Genomic DNA, 27,114 nt, shown 5'->3' on the forward strand with positions numbered 1-27,114 from the left:
CCTTTGTTAGCCTACACATGGCGTTGTTTGTTTCAGTTGACAACCCACACAGCCTGGTTGCATATATGGATTAGTTTTACAACAGTCTGTATTTTGGAAGATGCATCGCAGGGCAAAAAACAGCAGAAACAGAAGCACATTCCATCTATGCTTTGGTCCACTGCCACTTCTCTTTCATCTTGACAATTCGGTGATTAGGTCCTGATTGATTGCATGTCTATGCAAACAGTGTTAGTAGATCGGTTTTCATTATTTGGAACACTTGGTTAAAGATGCCATATCTTCAAGAGATAATTGCCGATGAATTGAGTTAATCTAACAACAGTGGCTGCAATCCAGAATGTCCCATTAGGCCATTTGTCAGCACTTCTGCACATGTGGTAAATGGTCACACACACACACACACACACACACACACACCCCGTTTGAAACTCTTCATGCTGCGTCAAAGGCTGTTCCTGAAGTTCATCCAAGTTTTGCAAGCAGTTTATTGAATGATGCGGAGGCTGGAAAGTTATCAAACATGCTTTAAAATGTCTGAATCATTTTTTTTTTAAGCAGCTGGCAACTAAAGGTTGATGGAAGGCATACCTTGGGAGGAGGGAGTTCCGACCTGGGGTGTCATTACTGAAAAAGCCATCTCCTTTGTCATAAGAAATGTCACCTGTGATAGAGGTGATGCTTCAAAAAGGTCATTGGTAAATGATTATTTGTATGTGGGAGGCTGATCTGGAAGGAGATTTCCCTTCAACTAATATGCTAGCTGGGACTGATGGTACTTGTAGTCCAAATCTCAGGAAAGTCCCAGGATGGTGAAAGCTGATTTAAATTCTAGTTAGTGTACAAATCAGAATCTGAAATCCTGGTTTGATACCGGTTTGTTCTTGCTAGTTAGAGTTCAAACAAACCACAGTTCCCAAAGTTTAGATATAGTGGAGAGATATTGTTTGTTTGAGACTAGAAGTGCAAACGTCTGATTTATTCTTCTCAACTACAAAAGAAGAGGAGAGAGGAGGCTTGCCAGAGCTCATTCACCTAATGAGAGACCATGGGCTGTACACAGCACCCCTGAGCCACCCCATGGCTATAATCCAATGGTCTTCAATCAGGCTAGTCCACCCTGGGACAACCCAAGGACCGCCCAGCCCTCCACAGATACAGTTCTAAATTAATTTGGTGATGGGGCTAATGCTTAATTAAGTTTTTTTATATAAAAAAACAAGTAAACATACAGCTGGCAGTGGGGCAGAGAAAGGAGACATGTCTCCTCCTCATTATAGGGGGAGGGGAATCAATTCAGGAGGGTGTTCCATTACAAGAGGCGTCTTTCCCACCCCCACCCCCTTCTCATCCAAACTTTTGCCTTCATAGATGTGAACAAGAAGCCTATGATGAAGCTTTAGAACGATTTGGTATTTTTAAGCACCTTTAAAACATGCCTCAGTTTAGCTATAAATTTGCACCCGAAAGATAATGCCGCTCCTTATTTTGACAGTTGAGGTGAAGTCTGACACAGAGGACATATAATATTTCTCAACATTCATTCATAAAAGAATTGTGAAAACATCTGCGTATTTATGTCTGCCACATAAACAAAAGAAAATATATAATGCTATTAAGATCAACTGTAGTCCTTTCTCTTTTCTGACAGGCATATCACTTCCCTTGAGGTGTCATATCTTCCCTTAATGAAGTGACAAAAATATTTACCTTCAGGACAAATTATAGGAATAACAAGCTCCCTTCCCTTGTGTTAAAAAGGACTTGTGCTTGTTATGTCATTCGCTGAGCTTAGGGTTGCTCTGGTGGTCCCGAAACAGATAAACATTATTTATTTATTTTTACTAACGTTTAAAGATGTATTAGAAAACACATGAGAAAAACAAATTACAGACAAAACACATGATAATTTTTTAATAAATTGATTATTTATTTGTGTTCAATATTTCTTTTACTATAGTGGACAGTAGTCTTCATGTCAATCTTTTAAACAATTTTGAAACAAATGTTTTGAACAGATTTTATATCTGTATATGGTTTTAATTGTATCATGTTTAATTATTTTCACATAATTCCACCCCCCCCCCCGTGTTTTTAGTGGTTCTTGTTTTTATGTGTAAGCTGCCTTGGGTCCCGTCAGGGGAAAAGTGGGGTAATCATCATCATCATCATCATCATCATCTTCTTCTAGCTTGCTAACATTAATACACCATTCATTTCCCCCTCATAATGATAGTGTATGCAATAAAAACATCAAACCTGTTTGTTTCCTTAATAGTGGTGTACCATAACTTTTTTAAAAAAAATCTGTGCGAGTCAAACGGATGATCTAGCCAAAACCCTTTATATCCTATTAATTTAAATGGGAGGGATTTAAGTGCACTGAACAAAATACCCCACTGAATATGAAGCAGACCCATTGAAAGGAAAGGACCGAAATTAATCAGGGCCGTTAATTTCAATGACTCTACCCTGAGTTCATTGAAGATGGCTCCAAAATTATTCTGCTTTCCCCCACATCCTGAATGCTGCTTTTGTGAGTCTGAATGAGAGTTGGGGAACCTCAGGCCTTAGAAGTGTGATGATGCCTTTTCCTTGCCTGCATGGAGGATGAAGTGTGTGTTTGTGTGCTTGAAATATAGCCTACTACTCACATCCATTGTTCTGTCCACTTTCCCCTCTGGCCCCAACCACCACTCAAGTGCATTCTCCAGAAGGTTGTCCACAAGGGAATGCAGCTCTTGGGCTGAAACAGGTTCTCCACCCCTAGCCTAAATTTCACTTGAAGCCATGAAGCTACTAAAAATTAATTTCTGATATTACAAATGCAGAAAGCAGTCAAACTGATTATCATAATGCCCATGAGATTAGTTTCTGTATTGATTACAGAGGCCGCAGCGAGTGCTTCTCAGTATACATGATTGTCTCAGTAATTTCTCTGCCTTCTTTCTCCCCCTTCTTTTTTGAACCTCTCAGGCAAATGATAAAGATACGGGCAACTACAGTGCCATGCAGTACAGACTCATCATCCCTCCAATCAAGGATGGCAAGGAAGGTTTTGTGATCGAACCTTATACGGGGCTGATCAAAACTGCTATGCTCTTCAAAAACATGCGGCGATCGTATTTCAAGTTTCAGGTCATTGCTACAGACAACTATGGAAAGGGGCTGAGCAATAAATCAGATGTACTTGTAAGTATGCATTCGGGGGCTTGTTCTTGCTGCAAAGTTTATTATAGACGACATTGGGCTACAGGCATTCACCCTCCTTGTAGTTTTTTTGTTATTCTGATTTCATACGATGAGGATACAACAGCTAGTGTTGTCAGGCCTTCCTAAGTAGCCCATCAGTGGGTCTTTAAATCTCCTATTCCTGTTGCCTGCCTGGGACTGAAGGGGACTGACTTCCACAAATCTGCTTATCAGGTTGTCAAAGACTAGTGCCCTAACGAATCTTGTGTACAGCACCCAGCAGCGTAAAAGTTCCCTGTCCAAAGTTTGTTTGCGAGTTGTGGAGGATTGCATTAAACTTTGAAAACACTTGACCTGAGGCCTTCCTCTCCCTGTTTCCCCAATTCTCTGTAAAGCATTGAGAAGTCTTGGGCAGTCTAGTAGGGTCTCTGTCCTCAAGCGCAGAGGAAACGTGTGCCCAGTCACTTCTTTCAACTTTCAAAGACAACTCGCCAACATTACCCACAAGGGGTTAGAGCAGAAGCAAGAATCATAGAGTGTGAAGGTCACTGCTTTGTGGTAGTTTCATTGTGCATCCAGCCATGGCAAAAGGGAGCAACTGAGTCATGCAAAGATGTCATTTCACTCATCTTTATTCCACTCACTGGCAAGCTGGATCCAGCCTTGAGATTTTGAATCTGATATTTCACTGTTTGAGACGTGTCCAAGGATGAAGTTGATGGCACAAAGTACTATGTTGGTCAGACTCAAATTGCAGCACTCAGAGGAAGCACTCAAGGAGAAGGGGAGCGTAGCCCCTGCTACTTAGTTCAGAACTATTTTGCATCAAATAATCTCATATCACTTGGGCTTTCTGGCAGGCAGAAGCTCCTCTTGTTTTCTCCAAAGCTTCCACTTCCGCCAAAGAACATGAGATAACAAGCTTCCTCCCACACCAAGCTTTCTGCATCCCTATTCAGGAATAGGGAAAGGTGAAGTGGCTGTTGGGAAACACCAAGACCATCACCTCTCCCCCAGTGCAGCGCCGTCCGGGATGATTCATCACTCTTGTGTCCCATCGTGCTGATGTGACCCATATCCAAGGACATGAGTGCACAACACTAGCAGAGTCCAAACAGAAGCTGAGCTTTGAGGTGTGACATCTAAGCCTAATTTATTATGTACAAAATCAAACATAACAGAACAAAGAAAACATGGCTCCCCTCTCTCTTTCTTCCACGGAGAGAAGGGAAAAAACAAAAGCAATACAGAAGAGAACAGTGTATCTGAACTTCCGTTCCCCATGACATCCAGCACTGTGGAATGTAAACACAGACGTGTGACAACAACAATCACACATCTGCAGCATGGAGGAATGAAATTCCCAACAGTGTCAACCATAAATAATCAAACCTTGTGGACCCCTGTTCCTTCAATTTTGCAGATCTAAGCAGCATTTATTCTTTATTACAAACCTGCTGGTGCAAATGGGAGTATGTAGAGCGCAAGTGTTTATTATTTGCTTTAAAGAACAAATTGAAATAGTGTTAAGAAATGTCTTTAGGATTTATTCTGCAATACAGTAGATGATACTACTTCTGATTACCAAAGCCACTACTATGGCTTCCATTATTGCACTATCTCAGTGGAGGGGTACCTGGCCACTGAATGGAAAGGTTGTATTCTTAAATCTATAAAGACTTAGATAATACCATCTCTTAAAAACAAACAAACTAGAGTTGTCCTTTTTAAAACACTGCATGTTGAGAATGACTAATACACCAACACTTAACTGCTTTAGAGTTTCATTTAGTAGATTACACTGAAGTTTGCATTTGAGTTTAATAGCATTCGGATGATTTGCACATGTATCTGCATGTAATTATCTAGTACCTCTGCATATCATTTGTAGTATTACCTTTTTATCAAACTCTTGTGCCAGGTATGTGGTACTTATGAAGTTCTCTCAGTGTGCAGAAGGGGAAGCAACTGATTTTCAAGCAGAAGGGCCATAGCTGAATGGTAAAACTCATGATTAGAATGCAGAAGATTCCAGGTTTGATCCCCAGCATCTCCAAGTAGGGCTGTAAAGACATATGCCTGAAATCCTGAAGAGCAACTGTCTGTGTCGAATCATAGAGTTTGAAGGGGGGGGGGCTTGTTAGCCAATCAGCAGCTCATTGTAGGAAATCCAGAGCTAGAACATTCACAACAGTTCTTCTCCCAGCCTTCTCCCAGTGCATTTACCATGAAGCTCTGAATGGGGATTCTAACCCCATCACCTTGAAGGTTAGAATCCTCCCCACATTCAGAAACACTGCAGGTTACTTATCCAAGGAGGGATTTTTACTGAATTCAGCTAAAGTTCATTGCCCCTGCATCCCCATCACAGCTGAGCCACTGACTTTATTTTGAATGCCTGAAAGTTTATAGTTCCCTAAGAAGTGCACATGTATGGTATGTATGTTTGCAAACACATTGTTTCTACCCTTTTCATGCTTATGTACATAACCATGACTGACAGATGGAACTTCCTGTATTGTAGATTATATGCTTTACACTATATTTGTATGCAAAACTGATTGATTTATCACTGAATGGACATTTGTTGGTAGTACTGTAGGCCCTTTATGATTTGTCTGCTGTGCCATTAATACTGTTTACCCTTAACTGCCCTGGCTAGTTTGCGAACACTAGAGGAGAGAATTCTCTCATATTTCTTTTCTCAGTTCAGCAACTTGATTGCTTCCCTTTCACATACAGGCCAGCAGAGAAAAACAAGGCTCTGTGTGATAGAGGAAGAGAGAAGTTTGCCCTGCTTGCTTGGAGTTTTCTCTGCTTGTCCATTTGAAAAAATCATTCAAGCTGTTTTCCTTCCCTCCTGTGATCTTTGAAACCAGCGCTGTACCACTTTTGATAAGGAAAGAAAAAACTACACACAGCTTGATCGCTTTTTCAGTGTACATGTGGCTAAACTCTCACTATGCTTGCTTTGTCTCACATATAGGGGACAAAATATGAGCTGAGATTTCCTATCACTGTTTGCCTTGCTGTTAACAGGTTGCCTTTGCTGTTCTGAGAAATAGAGCTCGAGGGGAGACAGTTACTAGTTTTGTCTCCAAAAAGAAAGAAAAAAGCACTATCTTTGATACCTTTGTGCTTCAGAACCTTTACGTGTTACCCAGTCAGTTTCTCAGGTGCAATTTGGAGACTTAATTTCCATATACGGTGGTACCTCGTTTTATGTACTTAATCTGTTCATAACCGGAAACCGCTCCTAACATGAGGCGCGCTTTCTCTAATGGTGACTCCCGCTTCTGCTGCTCCGCTGGAGTGCAACTTCCGTTCGCATTATGGGGCAAAGGTTGCAACAAGGGGCATCTACTTCCAGGTTAGCGGAGCGTGTAACCTGCAGCATTTGTAAGGGGGATAGTACGTAACACGAGGTACCACTGTAAGTGGGCACAGTGTTGCAAATAGGATGGCCATGTGCCCTTCTTTATAAATGACAGTCCACGTTTTGTTGAAAGCGACCTTGCCCAGTCAACAGTCTTTCCCACTGTGGTGAGAGGTGTATTGTATTTCTATTCACATTATGGTAACTAAATTTGAAGCTATATGTATTGATTAGCATATGTATTCCCCCCACCAATTCTGTTTCTTCTGAGCTTTTTCTTTAGTGATACATTTCCTCTCAGTGTTTCTGCATCCCTGCTCCATATAAATGGTCCTTACAGGTGCAGGTGGAGAATCTCACCTTGCTCCTGTTCTCATTCTGAGATAATGTATGTTTTGCAAGCTCAAGTGTATCTTTCTTTTCTCTTTCCAGGTCTCTGTAGTCAACCAGTTGGACATGCAAGTCATTGTCTCCAATGTCCCTCCTACTCTTGTGGAACAAAGCAAGGATCAGCTTATAGGGTAATGAAATGTGTTCATTGTCTAAACATCTTATAGAGTCAAACCCTGGAAAGTACCAGTGGTTAAAATGTTACTGTTCAATATTTCCTGAAACATCAGTGCAATAGGCAATATAAAGCTTAGAAAGAAGGGAGAAACTGAGGGAGAAGATCTAAGGCACAACATTTTGAGTTTCACTTTTGCTATTTGTGGAAACCACTTCCATTTTGGTGTGCTCTTGAATACCTCACTGGCATTTCATTTGTTTTGGTCTGTCCATTTCAGCTTGCCAGGTGGAACAATCTCTCCTCTCTCCCCCCCCCCACTGTTCTATGGGTTTCCCCAGTTCTCCATCCTCCAAGCCAATTTTGAACCCCCAGGGAGAACACTATGAACTGCCCTGAGACCCCCTGGGTATAGGGCGGTATATAAATTCCATAAACAAATAAAACACCGGGGGAGGAGAGAGGGCAGAAAGCCCCCCCAGCACTAGCAGAAGGCCATTCTACTAGCAGGACTCATAAGTTGATTCTGACCCTTGGTACAGATTTTGTTTTTAAATCATTGCCATTTAATGAGGAAACAGTATGAAATGGACTTATGAATAAGCACGTGCAAATTTGACATGAATGAGAAATAGATTGAGCCATCCATCCCTACTTGGAAGGGAATCAGAAAAGGTAGCAAGTACACCAGGAAATTCCAAATATACCCTCACCTTGCTGACCCTGCGAAACAAATCCCACAATCCAGTCTTTTCAGTCAATTAATTACATTTATATAAATGTGGTTATTATCAAAATCTCTCAATACATTCTTTTTGAAGCACTGAAGGCAATGTAAGATTACTGTACTTAAAATTTTCTTCTTTAACAAAAATAGCACTCCTTGTTAAAAACCATCTTCCATTTTTATTCTTTCCCTATTATAGTAGCACATCAGAACAAAATGAACCTCAAACAAATTAAAGAAATGTGCTCTTAACCCACAGTTCCCACGTATTAAAATTGATCCTCAGTGATAAATAAAGTGCAGATTTTTTAATTAATGCACTGATTAAACCAACAACAACTTGTAGCCCTACTTAAAGGTATTATAATTTTATGATTTATTTCTATGCCAATAATTATTTTACTCATTCTTCAACAAAGCAACAATAAATTAGACCACAAGGAGACCAATTGCCTCTGGTTAACATCTGTGATGAAATCAAGGAGACTACTCTTTAGCTTATTTACTATAAAAGCACTGGTGATCATTTCCCATTTCAATGCAGATATGATGTTTTGGCTGTGAGACCAAAGATCATTTAATTTTAGAAAGTATCTCATTCTGGCTATTGTTCTGTTACTATAACAGGATGCACACAATAGTCCTTCCCATCTTCTCCACAATCCATCTTTTAACAGCTTACTATTTTAAAATGTTTATTCATAAAAAAATTGAGTTGTTTGACAGTGCCGGATTACCAAGTAGGCAGAGTAGGCACTGGCCTATGGGCCCCATGCTTTCTAGGGGCCCCGCAACAATGGATCAAAATAATATTGTGTAATAAAATGGAGTTATTAAAATTGTTGGTTGGTAAAATCAAAAGCGTATTATGAGACATGGGAGTAGCCAGTCATATGCGGAGATATCTGTGCTGCTTATCACAAGAGAGCCCACCTATTTGGAACGCTCACCTAGCACTCCAGGAAGAAAGCACAACAGCAACACAGGTGTGGTGTTAACAGCTTTAAGTGTTGTGCTTTCAGTACTCAGGAATTAACATGTCCCTCAGCAAGGGAAATGCAAAGGTGACAGATTGCATGAAGACTGTGTGTACAACAAATGAGTAACAGAAATTCATCCATCGCTCACAAAACTGCAGTGCCTATGGTCTCAGCACAGTGGGCCTAATCCAAGCATACACAACTGAAATAGCAAGTTGTTAGCAGATTGACTCATGCTTAATTTACATGTGCACACATAACATAAGTGTTGACAGAAGCACAACGATGGGGATCTTTCATCTGGAGACAGTGGTTTCATTCTAGTGGTTATTGCACCATGTCACTGCTGCTTGAGAAATGTCAACACCCGCCTTGCCTGCTTGGAGGAGTTAGCAAGAGTCCATAAAGATCTAATTACATGTGTTTAAATGCTTGTGTACAAAAAATGGCAGATAATTAATAAAATGGCCTTGCGGCTTGAGATGTAACTACAAAATTTGAAAACATCAATATGTTATTTTAACTAAGAAAAGGGTACATGTTTATGCACACTTGCTCCTAAACTATGCATTTTTATATATCACCTTCATGGTTGCCGAACTGTGTTGGAAAGTTAGGAGAAGTATTTTGCTACACATATTGTTTTGAGAACTGCAAATTACGTAACCAAAATGAATTCTTCTCCATCCCAACCAAAGGGGTGAATTAGAAGTGGAGTACAAAATGACTCAGTTACCCCACTTGGCTCAAAAGGTCACCAGAATTAAATTTACGTTTGCAGCTATGTTTGCAGAAACCTGTAGATATGTTAGTGTCTTCATCTTGGCTGTTCAGGCTAATGTAAATATTGCTGGCAACTCAGAAATCCATTTTTGTGTTTGTGCCTGGGCATTTATAAGCAAGAAATATTTTCCCAATTATGGACTGACCTTCCTCCCCCTTCCCTCTGCATTACTTCTAAAGGTATGTTTATAACAAAAAATGAAAATACACAATTTCAACACTTGGGAGTTAAAATTAGGTATTATGGCTGCCTGTGACTTTTACAATGAGCTGTGGTGCTGTATCCTATGACATTTCATAAGGCTTTACAATATCTATTTTGGAATGAAGAATTAATATCTTCAAATCCTTATCTGACATACGTATGCTCAGCCTTTGATCCTCCACTGGGATTCCTGGATTCTAGACAGCATGGTGAAGATCTTGAAGCAAATCTCAATATACAGTGTTAGGGCTTTGTTGGGTCTATTATAATAATCTCTCTGTAAATTTCAGTTTTCAGTGCAGTGTGGGGGGGAATCAGTATAATGAAACATTAATACTTCCATTTGTCTTTTCATTTTGGAAAAATGAATTAATAGCTGTAGCTCTGTTGGAGGAAGAGTCTGTACTTTTAACTGTATTGTTAAGATCAGGATCCTTGTGTCAAATTTTGTGGACCCCACATTCACATCGAAAGGTGCAGCAGAATTCAATGCATGAATTGAAATGACAGTACAGCACATATGTGCCAAATTTTTAAGGGGCTGGTGTCCCTTAGGCCTCCCCGCCATGCCTGGTAATTTTCTTATGGGGGCCCAGTCCCCTTAATATTTTCCCCCGCCTGCCTGCCTTTCCACCTCCCTCTCTCCTTCCCTCAGTTTGCTGCCTGTTTCTGGCTTGTCTCCAGGAGGAACAAGAGGGATGCAGCAGTAGCCATGGGCATAGGCAAGTTTACGGCATGTGCATGTCCTGGTTCCACATCCCTCTTTCTCCTGCTCACTCTTTTGCTCCATACCTGTGGCTTGGTATTGAGCAGCCCTGCAGGAGAGCATGGCCAGGCAGGTGAGCCAGTGGAGACGGCGTCCTCCAATGGCAGGGACAGTGGCCCCTTTGGGGGACATCCCCCGAACTACTACATCCTGAGCATTGATGAGCACACCTGGCCAGCAGGCAGCAGCATGCATTGGAGAGGTGGGAGCATGGTTGGGGTAAGGCAGCTGACCGAGGGAAGGAGAGAGAAAGGAAGGCAGCCACCACCAACCGCCTGTTCTCACTGCACTGAACTGGGCATGTGCCGACGTGACCCCTGGCTGAGAAGTAGTGCAGCACAATGAGGAGGCAGCAGCAGGTGGCAAGGCAAGGTAGTGGGGGGCAGGGCAGGGCAAGATGGGCCTGCCCCCCAGCGTTTTGTTCAAGAAGGCCAGTTTAGCCATTTTTTTTCAACCTGTTGCTGCTACTCTGGCATACTGCATGGTCAGCCTCTCCCAACCTGTTAGTTGCAGGAAGAGTTAAAGCTGTTTGTGTTGTTGCTGGCAAATTCCACAAGTATGAGTAGCAATAATGTGGGTTGTCGAATTAAAGGAGGGAGATGTTGAAGGAAGGCACTTGGTGTGGTGCTGGGGGACCTGTGATGTGGAGGTAAGTGAGAGAGCACTGTGGGGTGTAGAGAGGAAAGGGGGTGGCTAAGAAAATGAACTGGAGGTGAAAGAGAAAAAGAAAAAGAGGTTTAACAGAATACAGGTGTTCAGTAGTTTTAAAGAAAGAGGACATGATAGGCAGAAAAAAGTGGTTAATCTATGCAAGTGAAGAATGAAAAAGGAAGCTTGACAAATGACTGTTGAAAAGAAAGCAACAAGTTAAAATGGTAACAGAAATCACCTCCTGTAGCTACGTGGACCTCCTGAGGTAATAAAAATCTGAAGATGGCACTCATAGTGATTTGAGTTGCGCACCCCTGCTTTAAAGTGTAGAACTGCATGCATGAGGAAGAGGATGTTTATGCACGGTGGAGAGAGGAACAGAATGTCTGCCTCCCCAGGGAGAAGCAGCCCCCTGAGGTTTGGTTAAGTACAAAGGAGGAGGGAGGGAGAAAGAAGCAAGCTGAGGGGAGAGAAATGTAGAGGGTGCCTTGCCTCTGAAAGCTGCTCTGCTAGCTGCAGAAATAAGAGATGTTGATACAAAAACAGAAGCAAAGGCAGCGTGCAGAGCTGATCTCCTGGAAAGCATTGCTGTATAATTGTAATGCAAAAATGGAGGAAACAACTGAAGGAAAGGGCAATAAATAAGTACAACTTTATTCATTTTCCTACAGACGAATGCGGGGCAGGGGGTGGGCATTGAAAATCCATTACATTCCAAAAGTTAGGTAAAGAAAAATAACAAGAGCTGAGTGCCTGGTTTAGGTAACACAGAGAGTTAATTGGCTTTGCACTGTGTTCTCCACAAGTGGATTGGAAAAATGGGTAGAAGACAACAAATCCTTTCTTGTTTTCCAAGCCAGTGTAGCACCTATCAGCAAACATGAACTCATAGAAGTGGCCTTCTATGTAGGTAGGATGATTTTAATGTATTTCTTTTTCCTCTTGTTTTTAATATAAGGGGTTTATTGTATTTTTGTTTGGTTGCCCTGGGCAAGATAAAGTGAGTATAATAATAATAATGGCTTTCCCTGTCATTCTCTGTTTTGGAGGAAGAGTCACAGCTGGATAGGGAAGGGTTAACTAGTATGTCTCCAGCTGTGGCCCAAACACACAACACACACACACACACTTAAAATGTTCCCCTTGAGTGAGTTAGGCTTAAGAAAAGCACACATTGATTGGGTGGATCTCTGTGGGTATTGGAGAAAACCTCTTTTTTTAAAAGCCTAATATTTATAGGGATGTGATCTTTTTGAAAATTGCAGCTGGGGCATTAAAATCAGCTCTTGCACTCTGAGAAAGATTATTATTCATTCAATTTATATCCTACCCTTCCTCCTAAGGAACCCCAGGGAAGTACCCCTTCCCCCACCCCCAAAAGATCGTGTTGAAAAAACCCACACGCAGGAGTGTGCGCATGTGTGTGGTTGTGATGCCTTGTGTGCATATGTGTGTTTGCCACGTGTGCATGATTGTGGCACATGTAGCAGTGTGTGTGTGTTTGTGGTGCCATGTCCAAGACAGTTTTTCTCATGTGCAGAGGTGCCCACACACACATCCTGCTTTAGCTGTTTTTGCGCTACAACAGAACCAATATTGCCTAAACTTGATGGTCCCAAAAATCATTCAGGTTTTTAAATTTTTGGACAAAAATAAGTGCATAGATGTGCTACTCTATACTGGAAACAGTGCAGTTGCGGTTGGCAGAGTTTCATCATATTTCCCATATATAAATGCCATTTTTGAGATTCCAGGGTGCTTCACATACCTTATCTCTGTGATCTTTACAATCCACGGTAACCTCTGCTTCTTTTTGTGTGGCCATCATGACTATGTTCTGCCTGCACTGTTGGATGCCTCTGAATGCCACTTTCTGGGATGCATAAGTGAGAGATTGTTGTTCTCAAGTCCTACTTTCAGGCTTCCCATGGGCATCTGGTTTGCCATTGTGAGAATATTGGACTAGCTGGGCCACCATCCTGATCCAGCAGAGCTCTTCTTATCTTTTTTCTTCTTCTCATCTCTTATTCTTGTTGAGTTCAGCAGCAATAGCACACAAGCAAGGCTTTCACACTAAAAAAACAACAACATATAGTCTTCATCAAGATGCTCCTTTTCATTCCATATTTATAGAATAACCATACTGGGAGGATTTTGTGTTATTTCTAGAGCCATACAATTATGTGTATTTTTTCAAACAAACAAAAATGTACAAAATCATTGCCTTAGTTTTCTTAACACTCGTGTAGACATTTCAGGTGGGTTTTTTAAAGGAAAAAAGCATTAATATTCACCTTCCATCGCTATCACATTTCAGCAACTCCTAAATTGCTGAACAGAATAGCTGTTTGCTACATTATTACAATGTTTGAAGTTCATGCAGTCATTCCTGTAACTCCTGTAAATCCCCTTTTCATTAGATGCAGCATGTAGCAAATGCCCACAGAGATACTATTCTGAAATGTATATATGCCTTTGTCTATAATGAATATGAAAAGCACTTCTTTTGTTAGTAGTTTCTTTCTGTCAGGTTAAATTTCAGAGGAAACAGGACAGAGGCATACTGTTCATTGGATCAGTTTGAAAACAATTCATTGATCTGTATATTGAAATTATCAGTAGTGAGGTTTGTACCCAAGATGATTGTATGGTTAGAATAATCAGTGTCAAGCCCTTTTAAAACAATAAATGAAATTCAGAGAATATTGCGAGGAACAGCACATATTGATCTGAACTGGATTAGTTTTTTGCCACTCCTAGTATTATGCTGCTGCAGCTTTGCTTATCTTGTCCTTAGAGTAGTTTATATATTTTGTCATAACAAACATTTTGGAGTACTAAAAGACACCTCTTTCCAGTGCAGAATGGATGCATGAACCATGAGAGTTTCCAGATTAGAACTGAGAAAGGAAAGATGGGGCAGTTGCAATCTTTATGAGGCCCAAGAGAGATTCCTAGTGTTGCTTAAATTGTGGGCAAGGCTCTTACAGGTTTCTTGGACAAGAGAACCTGGGACTCCCATCTTAAAGTGGGGATATAAATATAATGGTTGTTCTTTGAAGTATCCCCAAGTAGGGATGTACAAAGGTACCTCAATCTGTTCATTCACACTTCGATCCAGTATTTTCTATTATTGGTTTATTTTACACAAGTCTTCTGTTACATCATTTGCTGATGTGGAAATACATTTATTTATTTATTTTACTAATATTGTAGCACACAGTAGACATGCATATATCAGTCATCAGCATTTACAAACCAGTTAACTTCCCTATGGGTTCCCTTTCAAAGTTAATGAATCTAATCCTAACCATATCTACTCAGACATACATCCCATTGAATTGAACTGGGCTTACTCCAGAACGAGGCAAGCTAGGATGGAAGGCTTGTGTCCTTGATTCAGCAGAAATTTATTCCTGTTTCATTTCCCTCACTCAGATATCAGGGAAGGACAGTTTTGCATCCTGTTGATATTTTTTGCTCTTTTGTGTTTTGGCTTGTGTGAATTACTGTGGGCATAATAAATATTTTACAGGCATGTTCCTTCGGTCATTGTAATGCCACTTATAAAAGTGTTTGTAAGGCAACAATTTATTTCATAAATGAGTGTTTTATGCAGAAGACGGTTGTGTGTATGCATTTGCTGAAACAATGCTCAAGCTAGTCTATGTTTTAAATATTTGTAGTAAACAGGGTTTTGTGTTTGACAGCTAGAAATCCTCAGATTTTAACTGAGGAGCACAGATAAAATCAACAGGGGACAACAGGTCACTTATTTCCATGTGAAAAGAACAATCATGAATGATGCACTCTATTTTTAAAAGGTTACAATCATTCAATGATACTTACTTCTGAATAGACATGGTTAGAATTGCATCCTTAGTGTCTATAGACTGCCTCTAGAAACAAACAACTTTGTTGCATATAAAATTAGCAAACACTTCAGGAAAAAGAAAAGCAGTGAGGCCCCTGTTGGGACAGCACCAATTATACATCAATGAATATGTAAATAACATAAATTACAAGGCAATTTACATATCTCTTTACAATACTGCATTTAAAATAAAAACACCTTTCATCATATTAAAAAAACTCAGGTGAAAAACCTTCATAACAAGAGTCCATGTGATGATGGGGGTTGGGGATTGAATGGGTGAGTACAAGGAAATCTGCTTTATAGGCCAAAAGATTCCTCTGACATCTCTATCTCAGAGAATCCAAAGACGAACATAGCAAAACGTTGAACAGTAACAAGCCACTCGATTCCCAGACCTGTTAGTCAACTGTATAAAGGACATAAAATGTATGTACCCTGTAGAAGGGGTGGCTAACTTTTTACCCTCCAGATATTGTTGGACTATAACAGGCATAGGCAAACTTGGCCCTCCAGATGTTTTGGGACTACAATTCCCATCATCCCTGACCACTGGCCCTGTTAGCTAGGGATCATGGGAGCTGTAGTCCCAAAGCATCTGGAGGGCCGAGTTTGCCAATGCCTGGACTAGAACTCCCATCATCCCTGATTATTGGCCACCCTGGTCAGACGTTGGAGTCCACAACATATTGAGGGCCAAAAGCCAGCTACCCCTGCTCTTTGGACCCAAAAAAGGGATAAAGAAAAAATGGTTGGAAAATAGTATCAAGAAGAAAAAGATGCACCTCTCATTAATGGTTCAGAATGCACTTAACCCCTTTCAGGCTGGCTTAAGCACTGAAAAAGGTCGGTATTTCATCAACATGAAATCCAGAATATAGGCATTGTTTTAGCCTCTCCCCTCCCCCATGTGACTCCTCCTGACTCTTGAGTTTGTCCCCTGAGACCCTTTTCTTTGTTCCTCTTCTCATCTGAAGTATGGCAAGTCGGCACAAGGGTCTTTTTTGTGGTAGCCTCGTGTCAAAGGAATGCCCTGCTGGAGGAAATCTTGCCTTCCAATAAACAGCTAAAACCAACTTTTTTCAACAAGTTTTTCAGCTGCTACTTTTTCAATAATGACAAAATTCAGTTGTTGCTGTTTTTCTGTTGACTTGATTTTTACGGTTTTGGTTTAATTTACAGTTCTTTTGAGTTTGTTATACTGTTTTAATTTTCCACTGCATTGTTGTTGTTTTTTGCTTTGAACCCCCTTTAAGAAGAGCATAGATGTGCATTTAGATATGTATCAGTGCAGAGGCCTATTTCTGTGGATAGATCTCACCTGCTAGATTCAGGACAATTTTGAACTGTGTTTTCTATGTCCCTGATACAGTGTGTATTTGTGCAGCTACATTGCTTAAGCTATCTTGCAACAGTTTTGTCAGTTTCTATATAATGCCTGTAGCTTAACTGCAGGCCTGGTTTTTGTTTGTTTGTTTTATCATCCTGTGGTAAACCTGTCAGCTCCATACCCTGATTGCAAAGCTTACTATATTTCTTGAGGAATACTAGATACACTGCTACCTGCTATGTTATGTCATCTTGTACGTATCAATGAAATATTCTACTGCAACTCATCATGGGCATATTTTGTGTGAGAGAGAATTTATTAGCCTTCTATGAAGAGGTGAAACTGACTCCTATATAATGCTAACAGTTTTATTTGGAAAATACCATTGGAATTTCCCCAAAGCCATTTAAAACTCAAATGCTATCATAAATACACATTAGTAGTGTTATGGGCACAATGCTGGTAAGAGCTGCTTCTTTGTTGCTACAGTTTTCCTTAGGAATTTTGCACTTAAAAATACCTGGGTTTTAGGGCCTATGGGTTTTTTTTACCATTGGGCTTCTGTCTCTGTCTCTGTCTCTGTCTCTGTCTATCTGGCATGAACATGTCAATTAGTCACAGAAGATGTTTCTATTGTATTCCATTACCAGGATTTTGGAACGCTATATTCAAGATCAGATTCCTGGCGCAAGGGTTGTGGTAGAATCCATTGGTGCTCGCAGATACGGAGATGGCTACTCAGAAGAAGACTATTCAAAATCCGATCTTATGGTCTACGCAATTGACCCTCAAACTAACCGTGCTATAATGAGGAACGAGCTTTTCAAGTATGTATTCCATCATGTCATTGTAGCATTATCTCCGTGGTCAGCACTGTGAATATGTAGTTGGCAGAATGGTTATTTTAGTTACTGACTTGATCACATTGCTTAGCAAAATTAATACCCCTCTCTCCTTTTGCACCACACTGTGATTTCATGCACACCATTATGTACCTATAAGCTGTTGATATATGTATATAATACTTATAGCCATGTTGCACATAAGGCTCATTGGAAAGTTTTGAGTACCCATGTAATGCTGCTGTCTCACACAACACATTAGGATTAGAAACTAGATTTATCTTGACTCAGTGTCATTTCAAGGTTGCCCTTCCAGTGCAGATGTAGAAATATATATTTCCCATTCGCTACCTAGCTTTTGGGCAGGGGAAAGAAGCATATATCTAGTTTTCCCCACCAGAAACAGAAAGGTTGCTCTGTTTGGGTTTTTTCCAGATGGACTAGATGCCAGGGCTCAGAATGAGGAAGAACATAGGCTTAGTTCTCTCAAGAGGCTGAGCATTATTGAGGCTTCATGGGATTACAATACACAAAGGAGACTGAGTCATGCTTCCTGAACCTATGTTCCTCTCTCATGTCCTCACCACTCAATCTGCACACCTCTGACCTTATAAAGATAACTTCTGAAGCAGGAAGCCTACCATAAGGAGATTGGCTCCATATGTGATTTAGAATCCTGGACAATATAAACCATGAGACAATGAGGACACAACAGAAAGGGAGAGACAGAAACTGCAACAGCACTCTCTCCTTTTTCATAGCTATAATCTCATGGGAGAGGACACTCAAACAGGACTCTGAAGGCAAACTGAACCTGTATCACTGGTAGAAGCTCTCATGACAGAAAGCTCTTCCATATAAAGCATTCTCTGTGACTAGAAAACCAGAAGTCAGGGAGAAAAACTTAGCCTGGCCAGTGGGAAAGCCATTTTTTCTCCTCAATAATGCCCTAAATGAAGTACAATAAACACATTTCTGTCTGCAGTTTTGATCAACGTATACATTTTCTCCTAATATAATGCAGTTTGTATGCTATTTTCACTAATATATACTCATTTATTCACACCTTTCTTCGAATATTTGCATTTTTGTAAACATTGGTTGGTGAACTGCATTGCGAAGGACAGAATGAATTTTGTTCTCGATTTGCATACCATTTTGGAAAGTGTAAAATTGGCTTCAAATACGAACTGAATTGAATTTCTCTCCTCTCCATCCCACGAAGATTCCTATTCACAGACTTTGTCTGGGATCTTCAGCAGTTGTATGAATGACGCAGTCAGCAAGCTAAGGACATTTTCTGCAATGAGTGTGCATGTGTTGGTTCATTCATTTGTGAAGCCTGCTATTTTTCATCTCTATTCCCAAACCTATTTCATCTGTTGCCTTGTATTTGTGGAAAGTGGGAGATCATTATTCTTTCTCCAAACCCTCTCTGGTGCCTGCTGCTGCTTTGCATATATTTTATTGTACCTCTTCTCCCCAAAGGAGAGTCAGGTCACAGTGCTCCATGATGGAATGAGGCAATCTGTCAGTCATATGTCCATGAAGCAAATACCTATGGGCTGCCTTATGAATTGTGATTCGTTAGAGGAATCTTATTCTCCTGAGTCCCAAATCTTGTGTGGATAAATTATAGCACAAGTAAGATAGAAAAGCATGTGGCTGTTAAGAAGAGCTATAGTGAATAGGCTCATCATAGGTGGTGTGAGTTAGAAATAGCCACAGAAAAAGAGAGGAGAAAATTAATTTATAGACTAATATTATATTAAAAGGTAAAGGTACCCCTGCCCATACGGGCCAGTCGTGTCCAACTCTAGGGTTGCGTGCTCATCTCGCTCTATAGGCCGTGAGCTGGCGCCGTCCGAAGACACTTCCGGGTCATGTGGCCAGCGTGACGAAGCTGCAGCACAAGGAAACGCAGCACAAGGAAACGCCGTTTACCTTCCCGCTATAAAGCGGTACCTATTTATCTACTTGCACTTAAGAGTGCTTTCGAACTGCTAGGTGGGCAGGAGCTGGGACCGAACAACGGGAGCTCACCCCGCCGCGGGGATTCGAACCGCCGACCATACGATCAGCAAGTCCTAGGCACTGAGGTTTTACCCACAGCGCCACCCGCGTCCCTTTAATATTATATTAACAGGTAGCAAATATACAGCCTGACAGTGGTAAAGGTTTGAACATACAGAACAAAACATGAGATTTATTCTGTAGTTTCAAACCTCTTGATTGGTTCCCCCTTTCACATGCAGATACACATACACACTCAAAAAAGAAGGGCTGGATTCAGTCATCAGTTGCATTCACATGGCGAGCCAGCGCAGCACACGGAACGCCGTTTACCTTCCCGCTGGTAAGCGGTCCCTATTTATCTACTTGCACCCGGAGGTGCTTTCGAACTGCTAGGTTGGCAGGCGCTGGGACCAAACGATGGGAGCGCACCCCGCCGCGGGGATTCGAACTGCCGACCATGCGATCGGCAAGTCCTAGGCGCTGAAGTTTTACCCACAGCGCCACCCGTGTCCCTGCAGGAATAATATCCCTGTGCAAATTTGTAGTATTTTAGTCTCTAGTCATTCTTTTATACTGCTATGTCCTCTTTTTATGTCCTAAAAGTCATAGTTAATCATGCACTCAACAAGATATTTTATTAGAATCGCTCTTTGGTTTCAATTTATTCAATGGAATGAAGACAATTTCTGAAATACGGGGTTTCAATTATCCTGTGAAGCTTGCCTAGAGATCTGCTAGTTTACAGATCTCACGGCCTTTCTAGTAAGCTATGTAACAAACAGCCTCAAAATGGGTGTTTTGTTTTGTTTTACGATAGTAGAATATATTTCTTAGGCTTAAGCCCAGGAGCCAGGCTGGTACTCTTCCCTGGCTCAAGGCATTTTCCTTGACACATACACAAAGCCCACTCACATCATGCTTCTGTAGATGGGTCAGTCAGCTGATAGTCCTTTAGATCGGCTACCTACATGGCTGCAGAACAGTCTCCTGATTAATTCTTCCTCTCATAATATGGAGCAAGGAAAAGACCCTTAGTTTTTGTTTCATTTTTTTGTAGTTTCTGGTGTAATGTTTCTGGCATGTTAGTTTGATAACTACTCTGCAAGGATGATCCACAAGATCACAACCACCACACAATTTCTGGTGCTCCAGAAAGCTTCACCAGTGCAGCTGCTCCTGTCACAATCTATACCTTTGTCGCACACATTACGCAGTTGTTCTTTTAAGCTTCATATGCACAAATGGCATAAATCACTGGTGATACCGTATTTTTCGCTCTATAACACGCACCTGACCATAACACGCATGTAGTTTTTAGAGGAGGAAAATCCGTAGGCATGCCACCCGTAGGCATTCCCTCCATAACACGCACAGACATTTCCCCTTACTTTTTAGGAGGAAAAAAGTGAGTGTTATGGTGCAAAAAATACGGTACTTCAGCAGTTGGACCAACTCTTTTTTTAACACCTACCGTCACTGGCTGGCAACTCTACTTTCCTTTCGGACTACGAGAGGCTATTCCATATGACTTCTGTCAGTCTTCTGTGACTTCCTCTTCTTAGCTGCATAGCTAGAACTGAACAACTAAGAATAAACAAGCCAGGAACTAATAAACTGACTATACAGCTACATCTTCTTCTTATTGTGAATCAGAACACCCAAAGAGCTGCAGCACCCAATAGCCTAGATGTTTTACTCTCAAGTAAATGTACACAGGATCACAGCACATATTAAAAAAAGAACTGTTTCTGTACCATCAGCACTAACAGCAGCCTCAACTTTGTGTAATTTTTAGAGATTTAGCATCTTGTGTTAATTGGTTGTTCTCTCCAACCCTCTACCCCCCTCCCCCAAGGCAGGTCTGAGGAATCAGCTTGTATCATTTTTCCTTCATTTAATATACAGACTTTGTACTAAAGAAGGTTAACATGAAAAAAAGTGAAGAAAGTGTGTGGTTTCTTGTTTTGAACAGCTACCGATTAACGTTGGCTTAGAAGCAACCTAATTAAACAATTTTCTTATGCTTGCACAGTCAGCCTTTTCCCCCTCTCTTCAAAAGCTTTATAAAATTTAAATCAGCAAAATCCTAGGGAATACTACCTTGGCTTTGGGGTAGAGGTGAATGAGTGTCAGCTTAGCAAAGTAAAGGGGGGAAATGAAGTGAGAGTTTCAATCTGAAGCATTAACATGTTTTAGCTTGTGGCTGGGAACCTCCAGAGGTTTGGTTCAGATAAGCTCAGATTCTTATCCTAATCTCCAAAGCTACTCCAACTGGTACTTTCCATCACCTAATCCTGCTGTAAGAAGCTTTGAAGGGGATTCTGTGACCTTTCTTACCCAGCAGATCCTGCAGGGGGATCTTAGAGGTGGCTTTCATTGTCCTTTGGAAGAGTAAGCTGGGTTCTTCAGACACCTGTTTTATCTTCTTTCCATGCCTCATGACCTGACTCAAGGAATGTCCTTCAGGGAATGGAGAACAGCAGAAAGAATGTGATTTGGGGGAGAGAAAATGGAGAGAGGTAAATAAAGGACACAAGCCCTGTGTTGTATCTCTCTCCTCCCTTCATGGACTCTTATATCCTCCCATATTTCCTGGTTCTCAGCAAAGCATAGTTTATGCAACCCACTTTTGTCTGCAGACCAGAACCGGAGATCACAATTTTTAAAAAATCTTGACTATGCAAACAATAGTTTGCCCACTGTGGACAAAATGTGGCTGTATGACAGTAAAGAGAAACTTAGATGTGACTATGCAGATGTCCTGTTCCTACCAAGAGAGGAGTGAAGGGGCTCAGTTTCATCATCTACTTGGGGCAGGACAGCTGTCCAGCAAGACCAAAAAAAACCCAATGCTTATGGCAACATTTCTGAAAAAAGCAAGACAGCTGTCTAGTCACATCAGGAGACTTGAGCTGGTTCTGTTGTAGCAGTCAGGCAGCAAGTTTTAAATAGCCATAGTCAATATATTTGCATTTTTTTACAAACATATATGTGCTTAAAGCAGTTCCATAATCCAGAGAACATACTCATGTTTCTTCTTCTTCCCAAGCTGGGTTTAGGGATGGGACTCCTCAGGCTGCCAGGTATACACTGTGTCTGAACATTAGTTCATAAAGTTGGCTATGGTTCCCTATTTCAGTATATCAACAGTCTATAGTCACTGGATATTAGGTGATTGTTTCACTTCTCATTAATTGAAGTGCTCACACAGAATGAACCTGCATAATTTTATCTGGTATTCTTGGCTGCAACTCCACATACTTGGAAGGAAGTTCCATTGATTTCAGTGACATTTTCTTCCAGTTAAGTGTGCAAAGTCTTGTGATCAATTATATAATTGCAGTTTTGAACTGAGTGCTGACTTGAGAGTGTCCTGAAGATGCATATGAAGTTATTTGCCAAAGTAACTCCAGTTGTGTGCTACATTGCAATTCCATTACTAGTACCAGGAAAAGGTCACTGTTAGGTACCAAATATTAGGTGTCTGCATTATCTTCTACAAACACGAGAGACAGAGAAAATTTCTCAAGCAAACTGTCTTCGTGAAAATATGTGACATTAAAAAATAAAAAAGTTCCCCTGTCTCATTTTGTACAGTATGCCAGATTTCATCTGGAGTGGAATATGCACAGTTGAGCTATAAAAACCTTAAAATAGAGGTTTGTACAGAAATTGCTTACAGAATTTTTAGGAGAGGCAGTGTTACATCTCCCAAAAGTATACTGCCAGCCAAGCAAAATTCCTTCATGTTCTTCATCAGTACAAATGACATCTAGCATACACGAGCATCATCTAGTGTGCAGTGAGAGGCTTTCTTCTTGCATTACACTTGAATGTACAGCTAGTCTAATGGGGTTGTATTCAACTAAGTCCTACACAGAGTTCACCCACTGAAATAAATGAACCTAAGTTAGTTATGTCCATTAACTTCAATGGGCCCATGGTATAGTTCAGAAAGAATGTTGGGAACACTGAGTCTCCTGATGTTCTGCCCATTTGCAGAACAGCATCTACACTTTGCAATGCATTATTGTTTTTATGTGGTCTTTTGGGTACTCATTATTATGATCATGTTTGCATTGCATCGGTGTTGTTTGATCCCCTTTGGTTCTTTTCGGGGGTCATCGTGTCTTGGCTCCATTTTACTCCTCCCCCTTTGCCCCCGATGCTGTTCAGCCCAATTAACAATGACAATGTAGGTTTGTTGTGATGCAATGTCTGATGCTATGTCATTGCAAATGTCACCCCTCTAAAGAGCAAACTGGTGGGTCACTACAACCCAAGCAGTGAGCCAAGCAAGGCATCCCACCATGGCAGTGAGATCGCATGTGGTTCAGGGAAGGCAAAGAAGGAAGAGGAAACTGTCATCCCCATAGACAAAAATCATTCTCAGGAAACAAAAGGGCACTGGGGGGAAATCAGAATGTTCATATTTCCCCCCCAATAAATACTTTTCTGTTTTCTTCCCAATAATCATTTATCTGTGTCTAATATGCTAATATTGGAGTAAATATTAAATAATGTCCAGTGCAGCCCTAAATAGGAATACAATAGCCGTCTCAAGCATGGTGCCCTTGAGATATTTTGGACTAAAACTCCCACTACAAAACATCTGGAGGAGGCATCACATTTGAAGAAGAGACATGACAGCTTGATCTTGCCTGTTTTACTTGCTATTTTATTTTATTTTAATCTTCAAGATTTCTGGATGGCAAACTCCTGGATATCAATAAAGAATTCCAGCCATACCTTGGGCAAGGAGGACGTATTTTGGAGATCCGCACTCCAGATGTGGTGGCCAATGTCAAGAAGCAGGCCCAAGCCGTAGGCTACACAGAAGGGGCCTTGCTGGCTCTGGCTGTCATCATCATCCTTTGCTGCATGCCTGCTATTTTAATAGTTATGGTCAGCTACAAACAGTAAGTATGCCAGCACTCTGTATACATCAAAGATGAAAGACTGGGCTGTGCTTGGTGGCAGGTTTCATACTTTTGGTCACATTTCCAGCATACACATTTGAGGAGCCCTTCCTATTTAGGCTCCAGGTTCCACTGTCTCTCTTCCTCACCAAGAGCATTTACAGAAAAACTCAAGGCTCTACCCTCCTTGAAAACAGAGGCTCACTATTTGGGGGCAAGGCCCAGGACTAAAAGGTAGAAGATACACGTCGCAAATAAGGTTCCAGGTTTGTTCCCAAGACTTTAGAAGAACTAACAATTCAGCCAAATGAGCTATGGGTTTCTATTCAGCATACATCAGCTGCCTTGTAGGTACCAAACCTTCTCCTTTTCTTCTCACACAACCTGATCACCCTTTCATCATGTTCTGAAAAAGGCCTCTCCCTTTCTGGTATGCTTCAAGGGATCATTAGTGCAGCAATCCAGTTTTTTTCCAGGGGCTGCAACATAGATTTTTTGCACCCCCTCCATCTTTCAGATTACTTCCATCCTGTGAGTTCTAAACTACTCTGTGTGATCCCTCCGAGGGAAGTGCTGGAGGTCAAAATGGGCCATTTCAGTGGTGGTTCCCTGCTTGTAGAATGCTCCTATGCCCTTTTAAAATGTGTGGGTTTTTTTGGGGGGGGGAGAGGTTATTGGGTTGTTTTTATTTTGATTATATATTTTGTGGTTTTATATTTTGATTTTGTTCTGTGAACTGCCCCGAGACCTCCAGGTATAGAGTGCTGTATGAATTCAATAAATAATAATAACAATAATAATTTTAGACACCAGGCAAAAAATGTTTCCTTTTACCCAGGCTTTTGGCCCCTAATTTGGAATGTTTTAGGTGTTTGTTGTTGTTAGTATTGTGGCTACTGTTATTTATTAAATCTATGTACCACCCTTCAACAGAGGACCATAGGAAGGTTTACAATATGAAAACACAAGGATACATACCATAGTAACAACCAAAAGCAATAACCCTCCCCCACCACTAGCACATTTAAAAGGCCATAGATAATTTAAATTTAAAAAATCCTTCCAGTAGCACCTTAAAGACCAACTAAGTTAGTTCTTGGGATGAGCTTTCGTGTGCAAGCACACTTCTTCAGATACACTGAAACAGAAGTTGCCAGATCCTTCTATATAGTGAGAAGGTGGGGAGGGGTATTACTCAGAAGGGTGGTGGGAATGGGAGATTGGCAGATAGCTGAGATGAGCCTGTTGGCGACTCTTAACGACTGTAATAGGTCTTACAGGAAAAGGCAAGGGGTGAGAAGGTGAGAAATGGCTTAGTCATGTATAATGAGATAAGAATCCAGTGTCTTTGTTCAGACCAGGTCTCACCCCTTGCCTTTTCCTGTAAGACCTATTACAGTCGTTAAGAGTCGTCAATAGGCTCATCTCAGCTATCTGCCAATCTCCCATTCCCACCACCCTTCTGAGTAATACCCCTCCCCACCTTCTCACTATATAGAAGGATCTGGCAACTTCTGTTTCAGTGTATCTGAAGAAGTGTGCATGCACACGAAAGCTCATACCAAGAACTAACTTAGTTGGTCTTTAAGGTGCTACTGGAAGGAATTTTTTTATTTTGACTATGGCAGACCAACATGGCTACCTATCTGTAAATAGATAATTTAATTAGCCAAAGGCCTGGGGGGAAGGATGTTAGGGATCCAGACATTCTTCCCTGGAAAAAGCATTCCACAACCAGGGAGCCACCATGGAAAAGGCCCATTTTTGTATTGCCACCCTCCAGATCTCTTTTAATGGAGTAGGATGTGTTCAACCTGCTTTTTGCATGTGTGGATTCTTAAGTTTTTGATTTATTTTGGCTTTTATACCTGGCTTTAACGTTTGTATTTTGAACTATTTTGTTGCATTACAAAGTTTGTCAGTTGCTTCATGCCTCTTTTGTGAAAGAGCAACTAATAAGATTTAGTAAGATTAATAAGGATAAAAATAAGAATACCTTGATGGTTTTTAAAGCCATATTCAATAGTACTCCTGTGTACCTGTCACCTGTGATCTGTACTAAAATAATAAGGAAATATGTGTATTTTCCTCTTCTCCTAAGGTTTTGCTATGCTTTAATCACCAAATATCAAAGCTAGCAAAATAACTATTCAAGTTAATGCAAGAATTAAAGCCAAATGAACATAACCGTCATCATTGGAGCACATAAAATGGAAACATTAAGAATTGCTTTATATTAAAATTGTGTGTGTGTGTCATAGTTACATTTTTCAATACTTTCCAGGCCACTGATCAGCTTAATATTCAATGAATTAATTTTTGCAGATTGTAAAAAGCACAGTAAAGTTAAATGAATTTTACACTACTTGTTTTCCAGGGTGAAATAACAGTGTTGCAGCACTGCTCAGTACCTCCTTGTATAGTTTGCAAATAACCCCAAAAAGTATTGCTGCTCATTTCTATTAGGTGGCACCTCTGAAATTTTGGTATCCTGTACTGAAGAATAAATCAATGGTGAACCACAAATTATGAATTAATGAAAGTAGAGTGGCACATTTTAAATGGCCCTCAAAATGGAGAACAGCCTTGCTATTATTTTTAATTTCCTTTATATTATATCTATAATTTGAATTCAGAAAGTAATTGTAAGACTTATTTTTTCGTCTCCTAACATTTGAAAGCAACAACTGTAGTTGGAATTGCTGTTTTAATCACTGGGGTTTTTTGTTTTTAAAAAAAACAACAAAAAAATACCAAACAATCAAAACATTCCAAATACCACATTGAGAGAGACAAAATACATAAGTGACCCACACGTCCCCATTACACACTGGAAATAATATATCTATAAATGCCAAACATATAGGATTGATTACAGCAACAGATTTGTGAAGTTAACCACAGCCATCTTTAAATATTAGAGATGATCAGTGACATGATGGCTAAAT

At 40.7% G+C, this 27,114-nt stretch overlaps 1 protein-coding gene across 26 annotated transcripts in view; it reads left to right on the forward strand.

Moving 5' to 3' along the window:
* PCDH15 (protocadherin related 15) overlaps positions 1 to 27,114 on the forward strand; it is a 623,360-nt gene that overhangs the window by 565,671 nt on the left and 30,575 nt on the right. For all 26 annotated transcript variants that reach the window (XM_083503000.1, XM_083503013.1, XM_083503006.1 and 23 more), the window contains 4 exons: positions 2,977 to 3,192; positions 7,001 to 7,089; positions 17,040 to 17,216; positions 23,948 to 24,166. In XM_083503000.1, the coding sequence (XP_083359126.1) occupies positions 2,977 to 3,192; positions 7,001 to 7,089; positions 17,040 to 17,216; positions 23,948 to 24,166 (701 nt within the window). The remainder of the gene's footprint in view (positions 1 to 2,976; positions 3,193 to 7,000; positions 7,090 to 17,039; positions 17,217 to 23,947; positions 24,167 to 27,114) is intronic.

The sequence above is a fragment of the Podarcis liolepis genome (assembly GCF_965112155.1).
Source record: "Podarcis liolepis genome assembly, chromosome: 5".
In the NCBI taxonomy this organism is placed as follows: Eukaryota; Metazoa; Chordata; class Lepidosauria; order Squamata; family Lacertidae; genus Podarcis; species Podarcis liolepis.